Here is a 27,589-nt window from a genome sequence, read left to right on the forward strand (position 1 = left end):
GCTGAAGGCAGGCCAAGGGCTTATACGTTACAAGTGGGGGGTGAAGAACTTGATTAGATAGTGAGGGTGATCAAATATCACTAGTGGGGGGTTACTTAGCAGGGTTCTATGCTAAGACCTATGCTAAGGGCGAGGCAGGCCAAAGGTGTGGGGGAAGGCCGGGGTGAGGTCAAGATCTAGTCAAGAAGAGGACTCAGAGGAGCCTAACTAAAGTGTGGCCCAAGAGAGTCTTTGTCAAGCTGCAATGAAGACAGAGGCAAAGTTTCTCATTAATCACGCTATGTTCAAGTTGTAATATGACCTCTAAGCCAGAGTAAATGCACATAGTTACTATATGATCAAATGAAGATTTAAAAACCTAAGGATTCACAGTGAAATTACTTGCACAAGCTCATGTAGGGAATAGTGGAGCTGGCAATGAACTCATGTCTGCCAGACTCTCAGAGTTCCAGTTCTCAATAATATTATGACACTTGCCCTCCCTGCTCTCAGACCAACACATTTCAGCTGTCTTTATCCTTTTGAAGGGAAACAAATATGGATTTTAGTCTCCCAGCGTTTGACACTACTTCCGTTAGCAATATGGACAATGTCTTCCAACTCTGTCTACCAAAACTGCAAGAGCTGCTTCCATGATCTTCTCATAGAGTCACTCTATTTGAAAATTGACACATTCTAAGATAAGTGTCCTTGTAGCCTTTCTCAAATGTTTCAAATGAAGCATAGTTTGCCCAAAGTACAATTAACCTTATTTAAACCACAGCCAAATGATTGATGGCTTGTCTATTGAAAGGTATTAGTGGAAGATGTCACTGGCCATGTATGTAACCACGGCCCAGGGCAAAGTTAACATCTGATTTTTGAACCATCAGTCTGTGTTTGGAAACTAGAGAATCATGGCCAAAACTTCAGTGACAGTCCAGCCACTGCAGCCACTAGACCCATTCTTGGTTAAAGTGGCCACAAAGCTCTTTATTGTTGGCCTTGAGGGGGCCTTCTCCTAAGGACTCTTGATAAAGCCTCCACCAGCTAAATGTAGTGTGAATACTCACCAGCTCCATCCATTCTACCGTCTCCCCAAATTTGGGATTCTTGGGAAAGCTATCTCCCATAAAGAGTATGATACCCCTAATGCAATAGGGGAACACCCTATAGGGAAACAAGAAACATTGCTTGTTTCTGTTAAATCAAGACTTGGGTTTTGGTGCCTTTTCTCTGTGCTGTCTGGAGTCTCAACCGGCAACATTTCCCATCTGATGCTGGAGAAGAAAGGAAAGAGGGGAATCTGGGAAAGTGTCAAAACCTAAGTTGCCATGCTGATGACTGTTCCTGGATAAAGTAGTACAACAAAGAATGGACAGTAAATCCAGTGAAATCACTTCCTTGTATCTTCACTTCCTCATGGTAATAACTATGTGACAGATTTATTTTGAAGATCAGATTGTGTAACAGACGTGAAAGCACTCAAAGTTTTAAGGACATAAAGAGGTAAAGAAATAATGCCAGCTCTATTGGTTCCTATGATCTCTTAAAATGTTATGTAACATCATCTGGCTGTCACAATAAAAGAATTTCCATACCTATCAGGTGTTCCTGACCACTTCCCAGGATTCTGTAAAATAGCTATTTCACATTTGAGGCAGGAACTCTTGACAGTATATAAGGCAGCACTCAAGTGGGCTGGGCAGACCCCGGAAAGTCACTTCTTTTGCCTCCATCTGACTGCCCTTGGCCACTTCAACATCATGAGAGCAACAGCCTTTGTCCTCATGGCTCTGGCACTTACAACCATCTTCAGTGAGTATCTCCCTGATAGCACTGCCCTGCCCTGATACCAATAGCTCACGTCATCTTCTGCCCACTTCTGGGATATACCCATCATATAGAAAATAGGCAAAGCTTTCTGAAATGCATTTTTCCCTCCCCCAATAAATCACTAAATCATATTATCTCAGGCACTGAGCAGACCTAAATGGACAACTAAGGCCAAATTCTTATCCATACACTTTGTGTAACTTCTTTGGGAATTGTTCATCCAAACTCTGCTTTGACTTGATATTATTATTTATGAAGACCTCCCTCATTTCTTCATAAAATAGTCCACTCCATTGTTTGACAGCTTGAAATATTCTTTCCACTGTTGAGTTAAAATATGCCTCCTTTGAATTTTCAACCACTGGTCCAATTTCTGCCATCTCTGCCTGCTATATAAGAGCAGACACTTCCTAAATATAAAACTCGCTGTTATTGTTTTTTTTCAAAATTTCCTAAGCTCTAGACTCTCTCCTCCTTTCTCTCTCTCTCCCTCTCCCTCTGCCCCACTCTCCTGCCTCAGCTAGGCCCGTTCTCTTCCCTGAGAACATATCACTAATACCAGAGGCTTACACCTCTCTCTCCAACCTTGGCTAGGCCCATTCTCTTCCGTGAGAATGTATCACTAATACCAGGGACGTAGGCTTCTCTCTCTCTCCGCACATCTCCCCAACCTTGATTAGGACCATTCTTTTCCCTGAGAATGTTATCACTAATGCTGGGAGCCTATGCCTCTCTCTCACCTTGGCTAGGCCTGTTCTCTTCCCTGAGAATGTATCACGAATAAACTGTGCTTGCATATTTAAAATTTTTTTTTTCTAAGCTCTGATTATGAGATGGGAAAGAATAAGACAAACTCCTCATTATTATAACAGCTTTTCCATCCTTTTGGCTACACTCTAATCCCGCTCCAAAAAAAAAAAAAGATCAATGTTGAGCTTCAACCTTTGATAGTGTGCTGATACACAGTTCTGAAGAGAGTCTTATATTTTTATGACAGGTTGAGAGCTAAAACATAAATCAAAGATTAGGTTCTTCCAGAGTTTAATTTTCACTTGTACTTGTTTTTCTTACAGATGTGGAATGTGCCAAATACGGTCAGAAGGTCAGTGCATCCATCTTGATATGAAAGTCCTACTTACTTTTAAAGCCAGCATCAGTAAGGACATTTTTGGCACTATAGACTCATATAATTAAATGTCTACGTGTTTGAAGATTTATTTTTTTAAGTATCAGAACTGCTTTTATTTCAAAAACTAGACATACCTTCCTAAAATGGAGATGATGAAGCCAAGTGGTCAGACCTCAACCACCAGACTTATAAAGTCCTGGGCTTCAATTCCAGGTCTTTGGTCGTGTGGCCATAGGCAGCAGTACGTGCTCACAATAAGATTATTGTGAGACTTAAAGCCAGAGTGTGTGAAAAGGGCTTTAGCATAGTACCTAGCACATAGTAAAACTCAGTAAGAACAAGCCATAATTCTTACAGCTTTTAAATAAGTCACACACGTCTTTGTTCTCTCTATTAAAGAAGGAAGATTTTAACTTAAGCTTTCCTTTATGGCTTATATTAAGTAATGTCTATTGTTGAGAAAATCTAGGTGGGGTTGTAAATTTTTTAAACCAGCAGTCAGGCAATTTGGGTTCTAGTCCAAGCTTTTTAGCTCTGTGACCCTGTGGCCTAGGCCCCTCCTTTCATTTCTTTGAGTCCTTTACCTATTAAAGAAAATCATAAGGTTAAGAATATAAATTTCAGCCCCTGACAGGGCTGAATTCAAGCCGTCCTTCATGATTTGGTAGTTGTGTGAGAATAAAAAGGGTTATCGAATATTAAGCCTTGGTAGTTGCCTGGTCATAGTGTGAGTATTCCATCAATTCTGGTGCTGAGGGTTGAGCAGGTAAGGAGAGGAAGTGGATTCGTGCTGGCGTATACTCACCGTGGAGCTCTACACTTTCTATTTTGCTCCATTAGCCTGAGGTCCTTCTGCTCTGACGCCATACTTACTGACCTTTGTATTGTTAGCACTCAGCTCAGCCCTAAAACTTAGGACGTACATGGAGTATAGTAACTGAAGGAATGAATAAATTAATTACGTATCTGAAGGGGAGGAGGAATTCAACTTTAAGTTTGAGCATATTTCAGGTTATCCGAGTGAAGATATTCAACAATTAGTTAAATATCATGGCTGGAACTCTGGGACAGAAAGAGCTGGAAATGCAGCATCTTCTGTATAGAGCTGGAGTTTGTGTAGACCTCGAAGTTAAAGCCAAGGGATGGAAATAATAGCTATTGTTTATTTATTATTTTCCATGCTCTGTAGTGCTAAGTATTTTACACATATCTTCTCAGTTATATATTTTTTACTTTAATCCTACAATGCGGGTGTATCACCTTCATTTTGCAGATAAAGAAACTAAGGCTTAGAGAGGTAAACTAATTGTCCCAGGGTCATAGCATCAGAATTTGAATTCCAGTGTGTTTGACTTTACTCTCCACACTCTTCAGTTTGCTCATAGATGAAAGGCCCAGAAAATTTTTTCTTGGTAATCACCTACTTGCTCTCACAAGTGGCTCATCAGCTTGGCTTTGCTCCAGGAATTTTGAACACTGGTTCTCAACTACAATGTTAAAATATATTTGTCTGTCTATGTGCTGGTGAAGTGTATAGCAAGTAATTTGTTACCAATACTTAGTGGTAAAAGTTACCAGTGATGTACTAGTTATTAAAACTACAGTACTTACTTCTATACTACATCTCACACTTGCATTTAGATAGAACTTTTTAAGTGAAAGAAATGGCAGGACATGTAGAAAACTGATCCCACTCTCTGTGATCCCAGGAGAATGGTTGTACTTGTGAATGTGCCGTGAGTGTTGAGAACTGATGCATCAACCAGTACCGTGGAAAAGAATGTACATTTAAATAAATTATGGTTTGGTTACCAGCTACCATAAAGAAATTTATCAGTCATGATTTTATATCTCTTATAAAAATCTTTACAGTGGATAGAAACATTTCAGACGTTAGATGAGGACAGACAATTGAAATAAGAAACAAATGTGTTGAGAGCCTTCTGAACTTGCTTGGAAAATTCTAAATCCTGGGAAGAAATATTTGGTTGAAGGAATTGGAAGTTTTTAATATGTATTTCCAGGTTAATTGCAGTAAGTATAGAAAGTTACCACCAGGAGAAGAGAGATCTTGTTTTAGAATATATGCACCAATTTGTGGATCTGATGGCAAGACTTATCGCAATGATTGCTTCTTCTGTTCTGAAGTTGTGTAAGTATTGAAATATTTTTATTTTCTATATTTAAGGAATAATAATTATGTGTTAAGACAAATGTGCCTTAATTCAAAGAAGTGGTTTAGGACACAAGGAATATGTGAATCATCCTGTATCAGTTGACTCTGATAAACAGAATTCCCCAATTTATAGGACTTGGGAGTCATGTATATCCCTACATATTCTGGCAGTAATAGTCAATCAGAGAAGACTAGCATCTCTAAGTTGGAAGGAAACCTAAGGGTCAACTAGTTCAACTTCCCCCTCCTAGTTTATTGCTTAAACTCCTTCTACAAAAGTCACCAAGTCTTCTCACAGTGTATGCTGGATTATTTCCAGGGACAAGGAACATCCCTCCTTGTAGACATGCGAGTCCACATCTATTAGAATGGTTATTGTTGAGCTTCAACAACCAAGTTTGAATACAGTAGAGCCTCCTAATGATTGGTACAAAAGGGGGACAATAGTGGAAGAAACCTTAAGATCTTGTTCTGTTTCAGAGTATGATATCTCAACAAAATATATGTTTGAGTGCTAACAAAAATTAAATTTAGAAAATCAAATAGCCAAAAGTAGTTTAAAGATTACAAAGTAATCATCTGTAAGATATATTTGAGTCAGCTCAAAAAAATTAAATGATGACTGATATACCAGTATTATAGAAACACAGAGTTCCTTTTAAGTATTTTCAAAACATACATGGATGAAAACAAACACCTAATAGATACGACATTTTGTTCTGGTTCTTTTTTTTTTTTTTTTTAATAATGGGCTATTTTTTTTTAACTTTTATTTTTTTAAGTGTGTTTTTTCAGGACCCATCAGTTCCAAGTCAAGTAGTTGTTTCAATCTAGTTGTGGAGGGCGCAGCTCACAGTGGCCCATGTGGGGATCGAACCGGCAACCTTGTTGTTAAGAGCACTGTGCTCTAAACAACTGAGCTAACCGGCCACCCGTGCTTCTTTTTTAGTAAGAAAAAATTACAATCTTTTATGAAAAGTGTCTAAATGTGCGCATCCCCTTTAAATTTAAAAGAAAAACAAAACCCATTAAAATATGTTTGCAGGGATGTAAGCTGTGATATATTTAGAACATTGTCTTTATGTAATCAGCGCCAGTTGCTAACATATTTCTAAAATGCAGTCACTTCTGTTAAAAACATCAGTAAGTGGAGAGACTTGGGTACATTTTCAGAGGTTCATTGGTGAACTTTGGATGCTAATGAAATGCCTAAGCCTTCAGCATATCTCATTTGTTACTATTTTCTCTCCACAGGAAAACTAACAACAAACTTAGCTTTGCACATGTTGGAACGTGTTAAGTCTATCGTGTGATTCCAACTCACAAGAGACATTTCTTCTCCCATATAATGTCGCCACTATTACATCTTGATTTCTTTGTAGAATAAAGTAGACCTAAGTGAGATAAACATGTCTGACTCTTTTTGTTTAGGAATTGAGTCTTCTAGACTAGTTTCACTTTTGGGGTGACATCTAATAGACCATCATAGGGCCATATTCTGGGGGGAGGGGAAGGGCTAATTAAGACCAGCAGCAGGAAACAGAAAATCAAAGAACCTGAAGGTGATGCCTTCTTCTCTCTCAAGTTAGAAAAACATCCCTGAAAAGTTCTGCAAAGTAGGTTTTCTGAGAACTACTTAGTTCTGAAAAGTGAACAGATAAAGAAGGGGTTCAATTAATGCTTCATAAATTAACTAAATTAAGTTAAAATGAATTGAATTTTAGTTATATCAACAAGCAAGCAAGGAAACTATGGTGTCTTACCCCAGATAACCTGGAGGTCAGGTATCAACTCCTGATCTAGCTCTGGCATTAGAATGTATAGCTCTCTAATGTACAGCAAGCAGTGTTTGCTTTCTGCACCAACCCAAACTCTGAATTGCTTCCTCTAGTTCCCATAAAAAGAAGCCACAGACACAAATAATAGAGAGTGGTTGCCTTGCATACCCACAGCCTAAAACTCATCTTTACATTCCTATCTTCTACAGTCAACTCTTGCAACACCGCCGTGCAAATCCTTGTCATTTGTAACATGAGAAGAGAATTGCCATGCAATTTTAAAGATGTACAAACAAAATAAAACTAAAACAATTAAATACATTGCCAAAACCGGTTACTGGAAGTGACGCCTACTCAAAATCTAAGCAATCTCACCTTGTTTCCTTTTAAATTAGTTCTTCCTCATATTTAAGCACAGCAGGCACTACTACATCCCATAAACCGGTCTTTCTGGAATAGGTACCGCCTGTCTCTCAGAGAACCAAGTTAAGCTGAAACAATGACTTTGGAATTTTAATTAACAATAAGAGTACACATCACTAAATGGAAGGCAGATCTACAAATACATGTCTTATCAAAACACAGACACATGGATGTGTCCTGAAAACTTAAGAATTTCTTAGAAAAAAGAAAAAAAAAGCACTGAGTCAATACAAAATTAAGCTTTTTAAGAGTGCCTGCTTAAACACTGGAAAAGAACTATTAGAGTTCTGAAAAATGCTTCTGGAGAGTTTACGAAACTATCCAATCATTCTCAGTTGCTTCTTTCCTAAGAGGTGAGGCACTGAATGCTCAAAAATAGGTTCAGAGCTTATAATCACTTAGGCTGGGCCCAGCCAAGCCCTGAGTGACTCAGCAAAGAAGAGGCCTGGGTTTGGGTTTTCATTCTCCCTGAGCCCAGGTACTGAGTCTCACTCCACATGTGCAAGACCTCAGTTCTGACCACTGCTGCTTCCCCCGCCTGAGGTCCCTACCTCTCTAACCCACAGAGGAGCCAGACCCTCTGGTTCTTTGCACTTCTGGGCTGTGCTCATTGCTTCTTTCCTCCTCTCCACTTTGCCTCTCCTAGAAATGGAGTCCAGTGGCAGACTCCTCAAAATACTGGCAGACTTCTGTGGTGGCGCTCACCTCCCTGGTCGCTCTATCTCTGTTTTGGCTGCCTGCCTGGGTTCCAGTTATTACTTGTTTATGAGGCCCACAGATTGCCTGAGCTACCATGTTTGCTGCCATACCCTGTAGATAATAATGTGTCCACCCTTTCCAACTGAAATTATTTGGTTATAATATAAATGCTTAAGACGTAGAACCATTGGTTAAGATGGTGGTCATTTTGCAATATATATACAACTATCTACCCATGATGTTGTACATATGAAATTAATATGTCAATTAACCTTAATTTTTTAAAAAATGCATAAAAATAAAAAAAAACTTGAAATTAAAAAAAAGAAAAGAAAGAAAAGATGGGGGCTTTGGAGATAACCCTGGGCTCAAATCTAGAATAACCTTGAGTTCGTGGTTTAACATCTGAGTTTCGTTCCTGAACTTCAAAGTGGGGGCAACAGAAGTTCCTTATGGACTGGCATGAATCAATGGGCATACAGTACATAGTATTGTGCCTGGTACATAATTAGCAAATGATGAATGACTTCAAAAATAAAAACAGCTAAAATCTGTGGTTGTCCTGAATTTGTCCCTTAAACACAATGGCAATAGATGGTTCTATGTTAGGTTCTGGCCCCTCATTGTCTTCTTCCCAACCCCACCCTATCACCCCTGGCTGACCCTCTTCTGAGAGACATCACTATGAACCTTCTGTTAGAGCAGGTGGTCAATATTACAGCCACAGAAGTCAACAAAGTGGTTTGATCGCAATGAAATGGAAATACACAGCCTCCCATCAGAGAGTTTGGAAAGACTTTTTAAAACTTACCCTCATTTTTGGTAAAAGAAAAAAAAACAGAAAAAATATATATTTTCTGGTTTTAAGATCCCTGAGAGCAGGGAATTGAGTCCTGTTCATCTTTGTGTTTAAAATGGATAATTGACCATGCTTGACATATATGTACATATATATGTGAGTTTTAAAAACTGCATCAAAAGAAACTTAGAGTCAATGTACTCAAAGACTTGTATTCGACGTCCTAATGGTATTGAGAGTTTCACACTAAATTCTGCCGTGCCTGAAAATCACAAGAGGAACCTGTATTATTTATTAAAGAGCAGAGAACAGAAGAACCAAGTTAGTTCCTCCACAGATTGAGGAATGTTTCTAGTGATTGAGTAACATCCTTGTTGGAGGAGAAGACGGGGCTAAGTTAGGTGGGAGCTGGCAGCCTGAGTTAGGGAGTTAAGGAAGCAGCATATAAAAGGTTGCAGATACAGCTTGTGCTGTTTCTTTTTCTTTTTCTCTCTCCTATGTGAAATATGAAAAAAAAATTTTTTTACTTTAATTTATTTTTAGTGTTGGTATTTTTCTAGGGAACAAAGTTCTTTGGGTTTTTTATTTTTAAAGTATAATTGATATGCAATATTATATTTGTTTTAGGTGTACGGCATAGTGATTGATCTTTATATACCATATGGAATGATCATCACGATAAGTCTAGTAACCATCCATCACCGTACATGGTTATTACAGTATTGTCGGCCATATTTCCTGTGCTGTATATTACATCCCCATGACTTATTTATTTTATAACTGGGAGTTTGTATCTCTTATTCCCCTTCACCTATTTTGCTACTTGTGCTATTTCTTAAACTGCATGATAGACACACGAGCATTTGTGTTGTTGTTTAATTAATATTATTAGTAGTATCATTTAAATTGTATATGTGTATTGTATATACTCTTTTGTATGTATGATATATGACAAAAGAGAGGAAAGAGAAGGAGGAGGATAAAGAGAAAAGCAGTAGGTACACTCAAGTATAAACTGGCCTTGAATTTGAGATTTGCTAAGGGAAAAACATCAATGTTGGACTTTAAGGCATTCTCTTCCTTCTCCAATATCTACAGGCATCTGACACTTTTTCCTCAAGGACAGAGACTTACTCTTCTCCTAAAATTGTCCTAAATTGACCAGAAACTAATCCATACAGCGTCCTACGTTATAGAGAAAATGATGCAGGCTGGAGAAGGTCATTAGGTTTCTCAACTGGCCTGACTATTTCCACTTTCTCCGTGAAAGTTCCCATGAAGAGCAAGGCCAAGAATCCAGAGCATCTAGAATATTCATGGTATAGCATAATAAGCATCAATAAGAACTATCATTACTATTTAGAAATACAAAACACTGATGCTTACAATCCTCACACTCAAGGAAGGATGGCTTTTATGGGATTCCTAACAGATAGTCATGCAGCTGCTTCTTGGGACTCTGAGTGAGACGGAGATCCCTCCTTCCTGAGGCAGTCATTAACGGGGTACATGCATAATATGTGGGGGCTCAAGGGGAGAAGTAAAATGGAAGCCCATGTACTGTATGTCTACAACATATTCAGCCCACCTATTTAAAATTCAGAGCTAACACACACATAAAATCCTCTCCTCCTGCCTCAGCAAATATAGCTTCATTGAACCATGGAAGTTCAGTTTGAAATTTTAAATTCTCAAATTCAGTAGAGTTCCTCAGTGGAATATAGTGACATGGGAGAAGTCGGCCCCCGAGCCCCGGTCTCTCTTTTGGCCTGCAGTCGGTCTTCTCTCTCCACCCCCCAGTTCTCTCATGCCTCGTGAAAAGTCTTGTGCACAGGCACACCAAAGCCTGCCTCGCCCAAATCCCAGCAAACAGTCACTCTGAGGTCACATTTTGGGGTGAAGGGTGTGCATGCCAGCAATACAATCTGCCTTGGGGCAACAGACCTGGGGAAGTTTACACAGGCCTTGTAAGCAGGATCAAGTTTGCTTGTAAATGAAGTTCAGGAATTTAGGATTTCAGGGTATAGTCTAGAAGGAGATTACAAGTGTGTATAGGGCAGATGTCCTACAAGCTCCTAGCCCTCTGGGGAGAGGCATAGGTAGAGAAGAGCCAGAGGGAAGCCCTCTGAAACTTGAGACTCCATCGCAATGAAGCCCTTTTTGCATAGGTTTAGAGATGATACCGTGATACTTACCTTTCAAAACTATTATAAGGATTAACAAATAACATGGAAGGAAAATACTCAGAACATATATGCATGACAATTGTTAACAATGTTAAATGATATAAAGGTTGTAGCTGCTGTTGCTGTTGTTATTATTGGAATATGCTTGGAAAACCGTTAGGTGCCACAGAAACATGGGTAGTATTTTGGTACTGCTGACTCCTCTGGTACTGCTGACATTGAAAGGCTTTGTTATTAATTATTACATCGAGGAGAATCTACGTCTATCATGTCTATGAGTCTGCAGAACCTTTTTAAAACCTAAACCAGAAGCATAGGGGGTATTTCTGAGGGGTTTGAGAGGTCTTGTATCCCTATTTCTACTTTCTGGTTCTAAATTTTCTTTTCCTAAATGAAGGCTTTTCATAGCTCAGCAAATATGCTAGCATGTTTTTACCATCTCAAATCACTAAGAAATATTTTTTTAAAAATATTTTATTGGGGAAGGAGAACAGGACTTTATTGGGGAACAGTGTGTACTTTCAGGACTTTTTTCCAAGTCAAATTGTTGTCCTTTCAATCTTAGTTGTGGAGGGTGCCGTTCAGCTTCAAGTTGTTGTCCTTTCAGTCTTAGTTGTGGAGGGTGCAGCTGAGCTCCAGGTCCAGTTGCCATTGCTAGTTGCATGGGGTGCAGCCCACCATCCCTGGCAACATTGTGGTGGAGAGGACGCGCTCCAACCAACTGAGCCATCCAGGAGCTTAACGGCAGCTCAGCTCAAGGTGCCATGTTCAATCTTAGTTGCAGGGGCGGAGCCCAACATCCCTTGAGACTTGAGGAGTTGAACTGGCAAAATTGTAGTTGAGAGCCCACTGGCCCATGTGGGAATCGAACCAGCAGCCTTCGAAGTTAGGAGCGCGGAGCTCCAACCACCTGAGCCACTGGGCCAGCCCCACTAAGAAATAATTTAATAATCAAGATGAATTTCTAGCTTGAGTATAATGTAAGGACAGGAAGCTTGGCTGACAGTACTAGGTCACCTGTCTTGACTCCACTTCACCACCTTTGGTCACCTCAACCCCCTGAGGCCAGCACTTGCCTCTTGTCCCTTTGTCCTTGCCTTTGAGTTTATCTTCAGTGTATATGTCCCCTTCACCAGTGTCCTTACCCCTGTCTCAGGCAGCAGCAGCCCCATGACCATCTTCTGCCCAGAGAATTCTGAGATACTATTGCGTCACAGACAGGTGCATATATTTTCACCTGGAAGACATTGTAAAATGCATTTTTATCACTATCAAGAAATCATAGAATCACAGAATCTCAGAGCTTGAAAAAAAGTAAAGATCTTAGCCTTCAACTTTCTATTCAGTTTTATTCTATATCTCTGAGAGGTCATCATTTAACGTTTGCTTCTGTCTGGGTATCCCTCAGGATGGGGAATTCAGGCTTCCATAAAGGAGCTTGTTTCATTGTTAGGCATCTTACGTGGTCAGAAAATTGTTTGTTCACCATCTTTTAGCCAATATTTACCTATGCATTATGTGCCAGACACTGGGCTAGAGGCCTAAGATGCAATGATGAGTAAGACCATCCTTGTCATCAATGAATTCTTTATTTTGAGACAAAATGTTAAATAACACAATCTTAAGTTTGTGAGCACTGGGGTTAGATTCCCAGGTTTCAATGCAGTCGATAATACAGTGCTTACACAATTTCAGCTATAAGATGGATAAAGTTTAAGGATATAATGTAAAATGTGACTATAGTTGATAACACTGTGTTGTATAATTGAAATTAGCTAAGAGAGTAGAACTAATGTTCTGACCAAAAAAAGAAGGATAAACATTTGAGGTGATATGTGTGTTAATTAACTAGATGGGAGAATTTTTTTCAGAATCTTATATGTATATCAAATCATCACAATGTATACTTTTAATATCTTAAAATTGTATTTGTCAATTATAACAATTGACCAAAACAATTAATTGAAGTGCAAATGATTGTATTTCTATAATACTATTTGTATAATACAAATACATAACATAAGACAATACAATTGTGGTTAAACTGACTTAGCAGAGTTCTTGCTAAAGCTAGATTTTACAAGGAATTGCACAGATGGGCCCAGGAAAAAGTTCAGGAGCCTGATTCCTGACTAAAGTTTAGTTAAGTAAAGAATCTTGGTCACTAAATTGAAAGAATTATCTGTTCTAAAATGTCCATCTTTATTATTCCAACCCTAGTGCTGAGAAGAACCTCATGTGCCGGGAAATTGGAGAACTGATGGCATTTTTAAAAGACTTCCTTCCTTAAGACTTAGGTCTGATTTTCTTGTGAACTACACCCCATTGCACTTGGTCACCACACAACTTCAGTGTAGAATTACTGATTTTTCATGAGCCTCAGGCCCCTGCCCTGTTATGCAAGCCAAGTATAATAGAAGTCACAGATAATGGACTTGCATTTCCATGTATGTTTCTTGGTTATTTTTAAAATAGGTTTTATGTTGAATATGAGACAGTCAATTCTATGACCAGGGAAGTAGGAATAGATATGTTAATAATAATGGGTAAAGAGATTGCCCTTACAGAACAGAACAATTACCTTTACGGAATAAGGAAAGAAAGGACCCAGAAAATTAGCCCATTAGTATAAAATTGTGGTCTCCTAATCCATCAGTTCTCAAAGAAGTGAATCAGCAATTTAAATGTGTGTGTGTGTGTGTGTGTGTGTGTGTGTCTGTGTGTGTGTGTTCGTGTGTTATGTCTGAGTTACACTCTGGACCTACTGAATCAGCAACTTTGGATTGAGCTGGTGTTAAAGGCAGACATGTAAATTTTGAAAAAGTTCCCAAGAATTACTCATTATAAATTCATCATTTTTACATTTGTTTCTTCTTGCCAGTTGGAAAAACAAAATGTTTTCTATGGGACTGAATAATAATTTAACAGTCAAAACAATTTTAAACCATGCTGTCATGCAATAGCTCTACAGCCTGTTAAACATGAAATATTTTTCCTGGAAGTTTTCTTGGTCTTTGGTGACTTGATGACTTAGCCATTGGTGTCACATGTAAACAGATCCTTTGCAAAGTGACTTCATAATAGGGGCTGAAGTTCTCACGATGGGGCCATAGCCCCTGTTCATCAAGAGAACTGAACCTTGGAGGATTTGGTAGGAAACCCTTGACTGAAGGAAGTCCAGTGGATGACTCACATTGTTCCTCATGGAAAAGATGAAAGTTTTCTTTGTGGTTGTCTTGGTTACTGGCTATTTCTCATGTAAGGATTTGTCAAAGAACACTGGGGAGGGAGTAAACATTTGATCTTCCAAGGGAAGTAAACATTTGATCTTCCAAGGGAAGTAACAAGCCAATGATAACTATTTCCTAGATGTAGGAAGTTTTGAAACTTTGAAGTCTCTCTCAGAGATAAAGAAAGAATTCACTAACTATCGCAACTGCAATGAATATCAGTAGTTAAATCCATTTTTTTTTAATATTCCAAGAACTCTGCCATAGACAGGTTCAGACCGCAGATATTTTAGGGGGTGATGTATGAGAGGTGAAGTCAATATTTGACAGATAATTTGGTGTTTTGAGTTGATAATCAATTTCATCTCTCCTCCCTCTTCTTCCTAATACTTTCCCACCATACCTCCCCCCACACTGGTTATTTCATGTGTGTGTACACACACACAAATGCCTTCTGCACAAAGCGGTGTCCGTTTCTGACATGGCTTACTAACAGAGCACAACCCAATGTTACCAAATCTTAAGAGAGGGCTCAGCACTTCCTAATTAACTCCAGCAAAATGACAGCAACAAAGGATGCCCATTATGTGAAACTAAACCTGCTGGCATCGTGGCTCAGGTGGAGGGCAAGGTAAGGAGGAGGCTCCGCTGCAACAGCTGAAAGAAGACAATGCTGTGAAACAGAATGTGAAATATGAAGGCAGAGGAACTGTTAATACTTTGGGTAAGCAGTTGTTGACACAAAGGTCCCAAACAAAGGAAAAGGCTTCCTTAGAAGCAGATAGAGTTTAGAAAAAGAGTATATTCAACACAGGCAATCGTCAGAGATGAAGGCAGTTATCTGAGATTTCATCAGCAGGTAGCCAGGATGACTATCAAGAACTAGACATTTCTCGAAAATGGATCTACCCAATGAGCAGCCCAACAGTAGATGATATGCAGTCCCAAAGGCAAAAGCTTGGGTTCTCTTCTGCCTCCTAAGAACTGGCTAAGGTTGAATTCTCAGATGGGACACTAAGTGTCCCAGGCATGAGGTGAGGAAGAAAACCGTGTTTGGGAACAAGGCATGGCCAGATAAACCTTGTGATGTTATTGGTTATTAATTTGTGTGATTAATTAATGGGCTAATTAGCTGTTCATATCTCAACACGACATTAGTTTCATCTGATCATTTTTTCTAAACGTTTTGTTTCAGATGTTTTTGGTAAAATTCCACATAAGGTAAGTTGGCTACTTCTTGCATGAGAATGATTTTTCCAATCTTAGGCTTATAGTATTTCTATTAGGTTGAGCTATATTAAACCATATAAAACTGCTAATAGTTGACCATTTTTGATCTCCATAATGGCAATTCATATTGTTCAATCTAAACATTTCTATCAACATAGATCCTGGGAAAACCAGGACTCATCCTGTCTCTTACTGCTCTTTCATGTGCTGATATACCACTGGCAATTAAAGTGCCTCATTTAAAAAAATTTTTTTTTTCCCTCCCTCTAAATTTGTTGCTTTTGCCCATTTTCAAGGCCTTCTCACTTCTTGCCTGTGTTATTGCAATAGCCATCTACTGGTCTCCTTGCATTTAGTCTGATCCATGGGTTGGGACACTACAGTCACCTGTTTTTGAAAATAACAGTTTATTGGAACACAGACATACTTGTTGTTTATATATTGTCTCTGGCTGCTTTCAGCCTATAATAATAGAGTCAAGTAATTGCAACAGAGACCATATGGCTTAAAAATCATAAAATATTTATTACTTTGATCTAAATAGGAAAAGTTTGTCAATCTCTGCACTAATCTTCTCCACAACCACAATAAGGGGCCTTCTAAAAGGCAAATCGAATTGAGACATCCCTTCTCAAGACAGAAACTTCTGTTACTCTAGGAATCTAGTTTTTTTGCATGTTTTACAATAATACTCTCCATAACCCAGCCTCTTTCTCCCTAAAAGGAGAACTCTTCTTCTCTCACCTTAGCTTCTAGTTAACCTATTTTGGAGTTCATGCTATTCCAGTTTTGTGTTTGTGTATGTAATTTCCCCTAATTAAATTATCCTTCTTTCCATACTCATATCTAATTCTGGAAGTCATTTTCATCTTTTAAGAACCCATCAAAGAATCAACTCTTTGGTAAAGGCTTCCTGAACAAACCATGTCGACTTAATCATTAAAAGAGGAGATAAGAGACAGAAACAGTGTTCCCCAAAGAGTGATTTGATTACCTTCTAATAGCATTAGTAACAATTTTAGTTAATATGCTAATGAATCTTTGTTTTTATTTAAACATTCAATGTACTGTTTGATCACACCTCATACATACAAACCATTACTAGTATATATTTATATCCTTGAGATGGAGGCCATTGGATAAAATACAATTTCCAAACCTTAAAATTTTAGCATATTAAGTAGGCCTAATTAGTTTAATAACCCCCTTTTATTAAGAGGGAGAAATTTTCTTTGAAATGCTTCAGGGATCCTTATAAAGAATCCCAAATTTATTCTCAGGTTAAGATGAAGATTCTATTTAAATTTTGAAAATTTGGAAACTTTGTCAAATACATAAAAAGTTTTAAAACAGTGGGTCAAATAGGATTATAGATCACTGTGAAATAATTCTTAATTATCCATTTAATCATTGCAGGCTATTACAGAAAGTTAAATGGCTGGAAGTGAATTTCAGCTCTTTTAATATTAAGATTTTATATACCTAAGCAATCAAAGACCTGATGATAGAAAACATAGGAAATAATTTTAGTAAAACATGAGATCTTTGCTTTTCCTTTATAGTTTGTTATTAAGAACATACCAATGATAAAAGAAAACTCTCCTTTTAACAGAGAAAACCAAACTCTAATTTTGTATCAGTGTACTCTTGATATATTTTTTTTCTTTTTCTTTCCTTCTTTTTTTTTTTTTTTTTTTTTTTTTATATCTTTATAGAGGATATCTGGAACTAGATCAATCTTTTTTCTTTTTTTAAACATTTTTTTATTAGTTTCAGGTGTACAAAACAATGTAATAGTTAAACATTTATCATTTAGATCCCTCACACGGTGATAAACCCTCTCCCCCCATCTACTACCCTCTGACATCGCACACAGCCATTACATTTCCACGGCCTCTATTCCTAATGCTGTACTCCACTTCTTGTAACTATATATATGTATATAAAATTGTAGTTGACATTCATTATTGTTCAGCTTCAGCTTCAGGTGTACAGTGCAGTGATCAGGCATCTACATCATCCCTGAGGTGGTCTCCCTAATGGGACAAGTGTCCATACCCTACAAAATCTTTACAACATTATTGATTACATTCCCCAGATTGACTTTCATATCCCCGTGGCAATCTTGTGGTTACTGACTGTGCTTTCTAATCCCTTCACATTCCCCTTTATCCCCAATGCCCCCTCCCATCTAGCAAACCTCAGTTTTTCCTCTATGTCTCTGAGACTGTTTTTGATTGGTTCATTCATTTATTCTTTACTGTAGATTCCACATATAAGTGAGATCACATGGTTTTATCTTTCTCTGTTCGACTTATTTCACTTAACATCATGTTTTCTAAGTCCATCCATATTGTTGCAAATGGTAAGATTTCATTCTTCTTCATGGCTGTGTAATACTCCACTGTATAAATATACCACAGTTTCTTAATCCAGTCGTCTCCCAATGGGCATTTTGGTTGTTTCCATGTCTTGGCTATTGTGTATAGTGCTGCAGAATATCTTTTATGGCTTTTCTTTAATGTGTGTTACAAAAATAATTACAACTTCAAATCCAAGATATCATGGATAGTCATGCTTATGACAAATCTAAGGTGAGTAGTCAAGCTTAAAAAGGCAGCAAACTCAACAAAAATATTTTAAAAGAAAAATGACACATGAATTTGGAAGGAATCACGAACCAAGGGACTGAAACTTGGGCAACATTGCTGTAAATAAAGGGAGCCATTGAAGTTTGGTGGACAGGGTAGTAGCCTGATGTGCTGGATATGGAAATATCCTGTAATCTGAACCAATGCAGTAGCATATTGTGGCAGCTCATTCCAAATCTGTTCATTACATAATACTTAGGACCTTTCCAAGCCCCCTTCTGCCTGTAGACAAATTATTCTGTTACTCAAGGTCCTCTGAGTCCACCTTACTCCAACTCTGGTAGTACTGTAGAAAGCGAACAAAATGGGGAGATATTGGGAAAATCGGAATCTGGTACATTCTTCTCTCACTATTCCAGCCTCCTAGTCTCTAGAAGAGTGGACTATATAATATATAGCCTATACCAGAGTGGGACCACACAGAGTGACCCAATCCAGGCACCCCAGTTAAAGGGGTGGGGGTGGGGGTGATGAACTAAAAGGATGTCAGAAGCACCTGGACAGTGGTTGTAGCCATTCTCAGACAGTGGTTATTGTCATTTTTGTCACTTCCCAAAATGGTTTGCTTCCCCTCTAACAGGTTACAGGTGTGTATTACACAGTCAAGGATGCAGACTATATAGCGTCAGCTGCCTTTCAAAGTGGAAATCCTAAATATTCTGGCTGCTGAATTTAAAATAAGGAAGTTTTGATCTCTGAAGTTTAAAAGAAGACATTTTTTTCATTGTCTTCTCACTGCGCAACGTAAAACTCCCAAGCATTTATAATAGAAACCATTAAGAGAGCACTACAGGATGGAAAGTTTGACCTGTACGTTTCATTTTAGGAAATTTCGTGCAGTTTTTATGAAAAGAAGTCCATCCAACGGCAGCACGTATGCTCCATAAGAGTCAGACCAGTATGCGCCTCCAATAATGTTACGTACTCGAATTCCTGCGTGTACTGTTTCGCTAACGTGTAAGTGAAAACACCAAATCCAAAACAGAATCCTCCTTTGAGAATATAATGTGTCGCTGACTGACAACACTTCCACGTATGTTGGAAAATGTGTGTGACCTCAAGATGTCATTCTGTAAACTAAAAACAGTATCACTGGGGTTTCGGTTTCACTGGCTGAACCCAAGGTGGGTGAGGGCAGCAGGGACTAAACAATTGAGATTCTGAGTCCTCTCCTCCAACTCCAGCAGAGAAGTCTTGCTTTACCTGTTTTGAACATTAAGTTTCAATATGAAACATTTATCCCCTTCAGCCTGCAGTTGCTTTCTTCTCAGATTAGCAAGGCATTCCACTTGTTCGGAACACGAGGGGACCAAGCACACCTTTATACTAAGTGCACCTGTGTCTCCCTCCATACCTCAGGCTCCAGTTCACATTCTGCCTGGTACTTTCTTACTACATCCTGGGGCAGTTGAAAGGTTGATTTGCTTCAGCACCAAAAGTCTCTGGTTGAATATTTTGCTTAAAGGTTCATATGTGATTAAGCCATATGTGACTAAAAAAAAAAAAAAAAATCCCACTAGACATTACATATCAAGTTTTCAAAAAATAATCATGACACAATGTTAAGTTGAAAATTGAAAACATAAAGATATAAAAGGATTTATAACAGCATGATCAGACTTTTAAAAAATATAATTTTATTACATATACACAGATATATAAAATATGAAGGAGAAGGCATACTGGAGATTTTTGGCAAACTTGTGAATGCGCCTGACTTTAATTTAATGCTTATTGTATGCCAGGGACCGTGCTTGGTGCTACGTAGGAATGATCTCATTTAATATTCAAAACAATCCTATGAAGTAGGTATTGGTGTTAATATTTTATAGATGATGAAACTGATGCTTAAAGCAATTTAGAGACTTTTCCAAGATATCATAGCTCATGAGAGGAGAAACCAAGAAACAAATCCTAGAATCTGTCATCCAAAGCCCTCAGCTTAACTTTGCATTTTTTAACCTCATGATTAGAATTTCATATTTGCCCAGAGTTTTAGGATGTTTCAAAACAATTTCTCATATTTATCCATTTGTCCCATGAATATTCAATGAATGCCTAGTAAGTTTCCCTACTAGGTGAAGGGAAAGCAAAAAAAAAAAGATACTATTCTCAGGCTATTATTTAAGTAATACATGATGATAAGCCTGCTATCACTTAGAAAGTACTCTCCGTACCGGGTGCCTATGAGACCCATATCAATACTGCATAGCAGTAGACAGGATGAAATGATTCATTTTTTACACATAAAGAGAAAAGACTCCCAAGTTACTTGTTTTGCCCAGTGTCAAATAGGAAATATTCACCGAAGATTAAAAATGTTTTTATCATTTTACGGAAGCTCCTACATGGCTATTAACCTTTTTTAAATGGACCACTCTTTTTGTGAAAAACGCAATAGCAAAAGCCCATTGACTATAATGTAGCACGAAATGTAGTTATTGGCTTGCTGTTGTTATTACTGCAGAAGAAGACATATTTTCACTGAAGTTTTCCACCCTGCTCTATTTATCTTGTTCTTGATCATTATGCTCTTGGCCCCCGACAATGAGTCCTTCCTGTTTGTAGTGCATAGAGCACGTTCATGGTCAGCCTCAGTAGGTACCCAGCATTATGATCATTTTACAGATAAGGTAATATCTACTTCAGAAAAGTGAAAAGATTTTTCCAGGGTTCCTCAGCATGTCATTTTTTTCCCCCTCCTTCCACTTAATAACATACAGGTTTACACATTTGCTAAAAGATCTAATAATATTGCACCATGATTACAAAGTAGGGGGGTCTTCGGGGTGAAGGGAGTAGCAAGGAGAGATGTAAATCTCTGTAGTATGGGTTATTTATAAGTCAGGAGTTTTCAAATCAAGGCCTGTCTTCCCTTAAAATACTTACTGTAGCACAACTAGGATAGGAGGAAGAAAGGTTATGTTTCATAACAATGGTCTCTAAATATTTATGTCAATTTTCCCTCAGAGCTTTGCAACTCACTCTTCACATTCAACACTATGGAAAATGCCGAAAAATCTTGAATGTGACATGATTTTTCTTCATCATGAGTGAACCCATGTGAATTAAGCAACGTCTTTCTTTCAAAAAGAGGAATTCATTATACTGCCTTTTTTTTTTTAAATCAATAAATCCTATGTTATGGAAAGCTGCTCTTTAACTCAAGATATATTTAATGAGATGCGCCACAACTGTATTTGTTTCTAGAAGTACAGAATTGAACAGGAAGTGGCCCCTGACTTTGAGCAACTCACAGTCTGATAGGCTAGTTGGACAATTTATTCATTTATTCAGTAAATAATCTTTAAGAGCTTGTGAGACTGAGAGACTTGGCTAGACTCTGGGTCCTCAGTGATAATCAAACCAGGTCTGGGGCCTTGTAGTGTATAATCCAGTAAAAGAGCAAGGAAACAAATGATTATTCAAAATATGATAAAATGTGAGAAAGAGAAAATCCATGGTGTCCAAGAGCCGAACTTGACTTTGCTATAGGTTGGCCTCTTGCTCACAGCTAGGCCTTGATATTCTCCTGTTTAACATAATTTCACAGATCATGAACATCTGACAAAGCCACTCTGTAACCAAAGACAATACCACTCCAAAAGCATGTCTGAACACAGGCAAAACATGAACATTATCCTAACTACAAAATACCAAACATCCCCTATCTAGACTAATATGAGTGAGTGCTGCTTCTTTACCAATTACAACTCTAGCTTTTGGCTCTTCTTCCCTCCTGCAAAATAAAACTTTTTAAGATAACAAATCACAGTGTTACTCCCACTTCCTGAGGATATCCAATCCAGAGGAAAGCCAGTCTTCCCTAAATGTTCCCCAAATTAACCTAATAATCCCCAATCCTACATCTTTTCTAATATCCTTTTACTGAGATTGCCCTATGGCTTCCTGTGTGTGTTTCCTCTCTCCAACTTGTTCAACTAAAGTATTTTTGGTGGTCTTTGGCTAGAGGGCATCACTGACAAATGCAAAACTGGAAAGTGGCTATAATATAATGCCTGTTGCTCAGACCCTCTTTTCTCACTTCTCCAAGGGCATCAAGAATATGAAAATAGGTGACACTTGAACTCTTAAATCAAGGGGTAGGGAATATTTTATTCATTTATTTATTCATTCATTGACTCATATGCTACCTTGTTCCAAGTATCATGTTGGCCGACATTACTCAGTGGATTCAGAGATACAGAATGGAGGGCAGTTCTCTGAGAACATCATATAAAAACACACTCTGATCAAAGAAAACCTCAAGACAACGGAACCCTGAGGTGGGATTAGGGTATCCCAAATGACACTGATGTTTAACAGGACACCCCTTCCCCCACAGCTGAGACTCCCTGTACCCTTTCCCCAACCAGGGATGACATGCTGATTACCTGCTGTGAGCTTCTACCTAATTCCTTGTCCCCATATGATCTTCTTCCCTTTGCTGGAGACTCTTCATTGCCATCTCTCAGTGCCTATTCCCTCCTGACAACGAGCTCCATCTGGTTTCAGGATCTAAGAAAAAAAAAAAAAATCCTCATTTTTCCCCCTTTAGTCTTAAAGAATTTTAGAAGCTCTAGTGTAATCCTCAGGTAAATCCAAGTCAAGTCACTCTTGCTCAAACTTAATGATTTTCAAATAGATTGGTACTATTCTCACAAGAGGAATTTCAAATATGTGGGGACTTGATTTTTGCTTGTCACAGTGATTGGAGTGGTACTCCTAGCATTCAGTGGGCTAAGGCCGCACAATGCACTGGACAGTCCCACACAGTGAAGACTGACCCCTCAAAATGCCATAGTACCCCTACTGAGAAACATCTCACCCATAGGTGGGAAGTATATCACATCCAACCCTCCTGCTTCTCCCCATGCTCACACCAGATGTCAGTAATCAGGGATAGTATGTACACTCCACTGAGCTGGATGTGGCCTCAGAATCTTTCTCAACATGGCAATCCAGGCATGCCTTGACAATCAGGATTTGGTATGGAAGACAAAACCTATTCGCCATTCCTACCTTTACCTTTTTTCTTTTTAAGACTAAGGAAGCTTCATTTAAAAAATTTTTTTTAGAGATCAAGTTTTCACCTGGCACCATAGTCCTATTCCATTTTCTATGCCTGTAGCCATGCCTTGGTTACCTGACTGCTCTCCGCGTCCTTTTAAGATAAGGGCTCTCTCTATCAGGATTGTGAGCTTTGTGGCTGGGACACCGCACCATCCCAACAGGTCTCTCTGTAAAAGCCTGTCTGCCAGTATGCTGTCTCTGAACAAGTGCCGTGAGTGAGCTACGCCCTCTAGTGGGGAAACCACGTGTAGCATATTGAACTTGAAGAACACCTCCCAAAACAATCCAATTCAAAGTGACTGGAATCGAGAAAAAAAGGGGATGGGGCTGTTGCGGAGAGCACGTCCATGTCTCCTGTACCTGAAAAATCCAGAGGAATCTCTGAATTCAGGCATGGCTGGATCAAAAGAGTCTCAAAAAATGTTGCCAGAAAATTTGCTCTTCGTTTTTTTGGATCCATCCATGTTTTCCTTGATGCTGTCTTCATTCTCAGGTTGGCTTTGACCACCCCACCCGACCCCCGTCCCTCTGGTAGATCCTGACAGTTGAAGACTTACAATTTCAATAGAAGAGAGCTTTTCTTTGCCAAAACGTCTAACCAAAGGTTGAGGCTTATTAGATTAGTTGGGATAAGATTCCTGAATCTGTCATTATAGCTCTAAGCATGCTTAACTCTCATTGAAATGAACTGATTACAGGGCACTGCAGGAGCCAGGGGTGAGGCAGTCCCTACTATATGGACTAGAAGAGGATAAAGAATTGTTCCCCAAAGGAATATTGAGGCACTATTGCCAGGAGAAATGAATGCAAGTCAAGCATAAACAAAGATGCTTGGGCACCATCTTTCCTGGCTGCTGTATTTCCCTCCTCTGAGTCTGAGGTTGTCCTCAGGTCTGCCCAAAGCTCAATCTCCTGCTATTTTTCTGCCCTTATTAGCACTAACTACTTAGCCTATTTGTATCATAATAAATTATGATACTCTCAGGAGCTGAAACATTTCACTACCCTGGTAGAAAGCAAAGAAATGTCACCCAGAGATCTAAGCCTCCTGGAAAACACACTTGCATAAAAATACAAAATGATTTGAATTTCCATTCCACAAACCACAGGAAATCTGGTGTCCTCCCAATTTCAGAGGACTCCAGGGCATTTATGTTTTCATGGTTACTACTTACTCTATATCCCTAATTTTTCAGAGTTCGCCATTGGCTCCTCATTTCACCTTCTGATTCTCATGCCTCACTTCTCTACCACTTTGGTGCATGGTAGACCCTCCCATCTTCCTTCATTTCTCAAGCACTTTCAAGGCTACTTGGGGTAACATGTTTTCTGAAGGTTTGGGATAATAGAGGAGAATAATGGTTAAAACAGCATAAGAAATATATCAGGATTCTTTTGGTTAGAGTGATGAAAATCCAACTGAAACTTAGTTTAGGCCAAATGAGAAATGTGTGGATTCATGCACTTAGGAGGGGCCAGGATGGATCTTACTTAATTCAAGCACAGCAGTATCCACAGACTTAAGCAACAGGAATCTTACTCTACATCTCTGCCCTCTGCTAGCCTCTGAATTTCATTAAATGCTGGTTTCATCATCTCCCGTAGAGACTCCATCTACATGATGAGATAATAACTGCTACCACCTCAGTTATGTGTCCTTATAGCTCATGAGCCAAAAGAAAAAGGGTTGGAGGTAGGAAGGAAATCCTGGGGCCCAGCCAAACACCCATCCAATCAGTATGCAACTGCAATTCCCAGATATGGGAAATCGAATGGCTTTTTAAGTGATTGTTTTATAACCCCCAAAAGATTCAATTTAAGCATAGAAATGAGGATTAAATCATATTTATATTATTTTCTGTTAAGAAAGTCTGTAAATAATTGTCATTTAAAATATTTGTCACATAGTAAGAAAATATAGCATCTTAAGGAAAATGATGGATAAGTCTTATGATTCTAATTTGAAACTTTTAACTGAGTATTGATTTAAACTTAAAATTTTAAGTTGTAAAAATAAGAATTTTATTAAACCTAAATATTATTGGCATTTTGAGGAAAAGTTGTCATTTGCCATATTTATATGTTTAATTGAATAGAGTTATGACATTTATTTATTTGGCAAATTTTTTTTGTTTAAAAGATGTTTTTTGTTTGTTAAATTTAAATGCTTAAAAGGAAAATTTGAGTATATTAGATTTATCCACTAATTCATTAATTCCTTTATTCAACAACTTAACTGGGTGCCAACCCCCATCTCTTTATTTCTGAAAAATTGATTCACCTGTACGGTTATTTGATTGTCTCCCCTTCCCAAACTGAAAGTAGAAACATAGCAACTTCTCACAATTGTTTTCTTACAATTAGGCCAATGCCTGGCCCCAGAGAAAGTACTCAGGAAATATTAAATGAATGAATAAACCATGTCAGGCTCAAAACACAACCAGCTTTTAAAAATTACAACTGTTTTCTCCCTGTTACTTTTAGAATTTAAGGACTTTGTTGCTTAATGCTCACTCAGAGCTCATGTTTATAAAATCCTCCCATGTTTTGTTGGTTTGGTTTTTTTGGACCTAACCTCCCACCTTGTGTTTGATTTTGAAACTGCAGTTCTCTATGCATATTGCCTCTGAACAGAGTCCTTTCACAGAATTTCATTATGTAACTTAGAAAAACTTAAGATGCTTTGAAAGTAAACTTCAGAAATATTACATGCCAAGAATTCAGCGCTTGAAACTTCAACTATCGCTGAGAAGGAAGGAAGAAAAAGAGGTCTCTGAACAATCAAATAATAGCTAACCTTTGTGGGGCTTTTGCCAGACACTGTTCTAAGTGTCTACCTACCCACAGAAAACAAATGAGAGCAAGGATGTGAAAACATTGGAATGCATGTGCGCTCTTAGTGAGAATGTAAACTGGTACAGCTACGGTGGAAAAATTAAAGATAGAATTGATCCAGCAATACCACTTTTGGGTATAGATCCAAAAGAATGGAAAGCTGGATCCAGAAGAGGTATTAGCACATCCATGTTCGTTGAAGCATTATTCACAGTAGCCAAGAGGTGGAAGCCATCCAAATGTCTATTGATGGAGGACTAGGCAAAATGTAGAATGCACATAAAATAGATTATTATTCAGCTTTAAAAAGGAATTCTGAGAGATGCTACAACTTGGATGACTCCTGAAGACATTATGCTAAGTGAAAGAAGCTAAACACTAAAGGGTAAATATTATATGACTCCACTTATATGAGATACCTAGAGACAGAAAGTAGAAAGGTGGAGGTGGTAGTAGAATGGGAATTGTTGTTTAGTGGGTACAGAATTTCAATTTGGGAGGGTGAAAAACTCCTGGAGGTCAATGGTATTGTAATTGCACAACAATGGAAATATATTTAATGCCACTGAACTGTACACCTAAAATGGTAAATTTTATGTCATGTATATTTTACAATTTAAAAAAATCACGTAAAGAATCTTTCATGTGCAGACTCAAGCCTTTATACTTGAGACTCACGACAGTATACTTTATACTGGTGCAGCTACCAGTTTTCCTTTTTGATAACTGTGCTAAGAAAATGTACATACATCCAAAAATTTAAAAACAAACAGATGAGGTAGTATGGTACATTAAAGATGGCCACAAACTCTTTGCTACTCCTTCAGTTAAGAGGTGTTGTCTTATTCTTTTCCCCTTGATTCTGGGCTGGCTTAGTGGCTTCCTTGACAATAGAGTGGGACAGAAATAAGTTCTGGGACTTCTTCTAAGGCTAGCTCATAAGTCCTGTCCTGTAGCTTCCTCCTGTGCTGCTTGGAACAGCTCACTCTCTGCACTCTGTGTCCAAGTACTTCCTATCAGAACCCAACTCTTTGCTGTGAGAAACCCAAACCAGAGGGAGAGGTCATGTGTAGGTAGGTACTCTGCTGGATAGCTGTGGGGGAACTTCTAGAAGGCTTCCAGCCTGAATTGCCAACAATGCATCATCCATTTGAGCCTGTAGGTAGTTACAGTCTCAACTGACATCTGGCTACAACGTATAAGAGACCTCAAACTAGAACTGGCCAGCTGAGCCCAGTCCAACCACAGAATCATGCCGATCATTAACAAATGGTGTTAAGCCACTAAATTCTGCAGTGGTTCATTATGTAGGTACCATAATGATGTCCATTTTCTCGTGACAAATCTGAGACTTAGAGTTGAAGTGCTTGTTGTGGTCTCTGCCAGTTAAGTGGAGGAACTCACACTCGAACCACCTCTTTCTGGTCCGAACGCCTGCATTGCTGACCACTAACGACAGTTTCTCGGTCAAAACAGTAGTAATCGCGGAGTCATGACTAATTCCCGGGTGTCAGACTCTAGGCGCATCCCGCGCGGCGACGCGGTCACGTGAAAGAAGGACAGTT

The 27,589-nt window shown here is 38.6% G+C and overlaps 1 protein-coding gene across 1 annotated transcript; it reads left to right on the forward strand.

Annotated features, from left to right (window-relative positions):
• The first annotated feature begins 1,745 nt into the window (after positions 1 to 1,745).
• On the forward strand, positions 1,746 to 27,576 carry SPINK9 (serine peptidase inhibitor Kazal type 9). Its single transcript, XM_074314107.1, has 5 exons — positions 1,746 to 1,797; positions 2,889 to 2,909; positions 4,601 to 4,611; positions 4,969 to 5,096; positions 27,501 to 27,576. The coding sequence occupies exons 1-5, from the start codon at positions 1,746 to 1,748 to the stop codon at positions 27,574 to 27,576; spliced, it is 288 nt and encodes a 95-aa protein (XP_074170208.1).
• Positions 27,577 to 27,589: the final 13 nt, after the last annotated feature.

Source organism: Rhinolophus sinicus, linkage group LG10 (genome assembly GCF_036562045.2).
Source record: "Rhinolophus sinicus isolate RSC01 linkage group LG10, ASM3656204v1, whole genome shotgun sequence".
Taxonomy (NCBI): domain Eukaryota; kingdom Metazoa; phylum Chordata; class Mammalia; order Chiroptera; family Rhinolophidae; genus Rhinolophus; species Rhinolophus sinicus.

Bases quoted from the DNA above. Each gene is read 5' to 3' on its own strand.
- SPINK9 (XM_074314107.1), top strand. From the start codon at position 1,746: ATGAGAGCAACAGCCTTTGTCCTCATGGCTCTGGCACTTACAACCATC. The intron at 1,798-2,888 runs GTGAGTATCTCC...TTTTTCTTACAG, and splicing joins GGCACTTACAACCATCTTCA to ATGTGGAATGTGCCAAATAC. The intron at 5,097-27,500 runs GTAAGTATTGAA...CGGTCAAAACAG, and splicing joins TTCTTCTGTTCTGAAGTTGT to TAGTAATCGCGGAGTCATGA.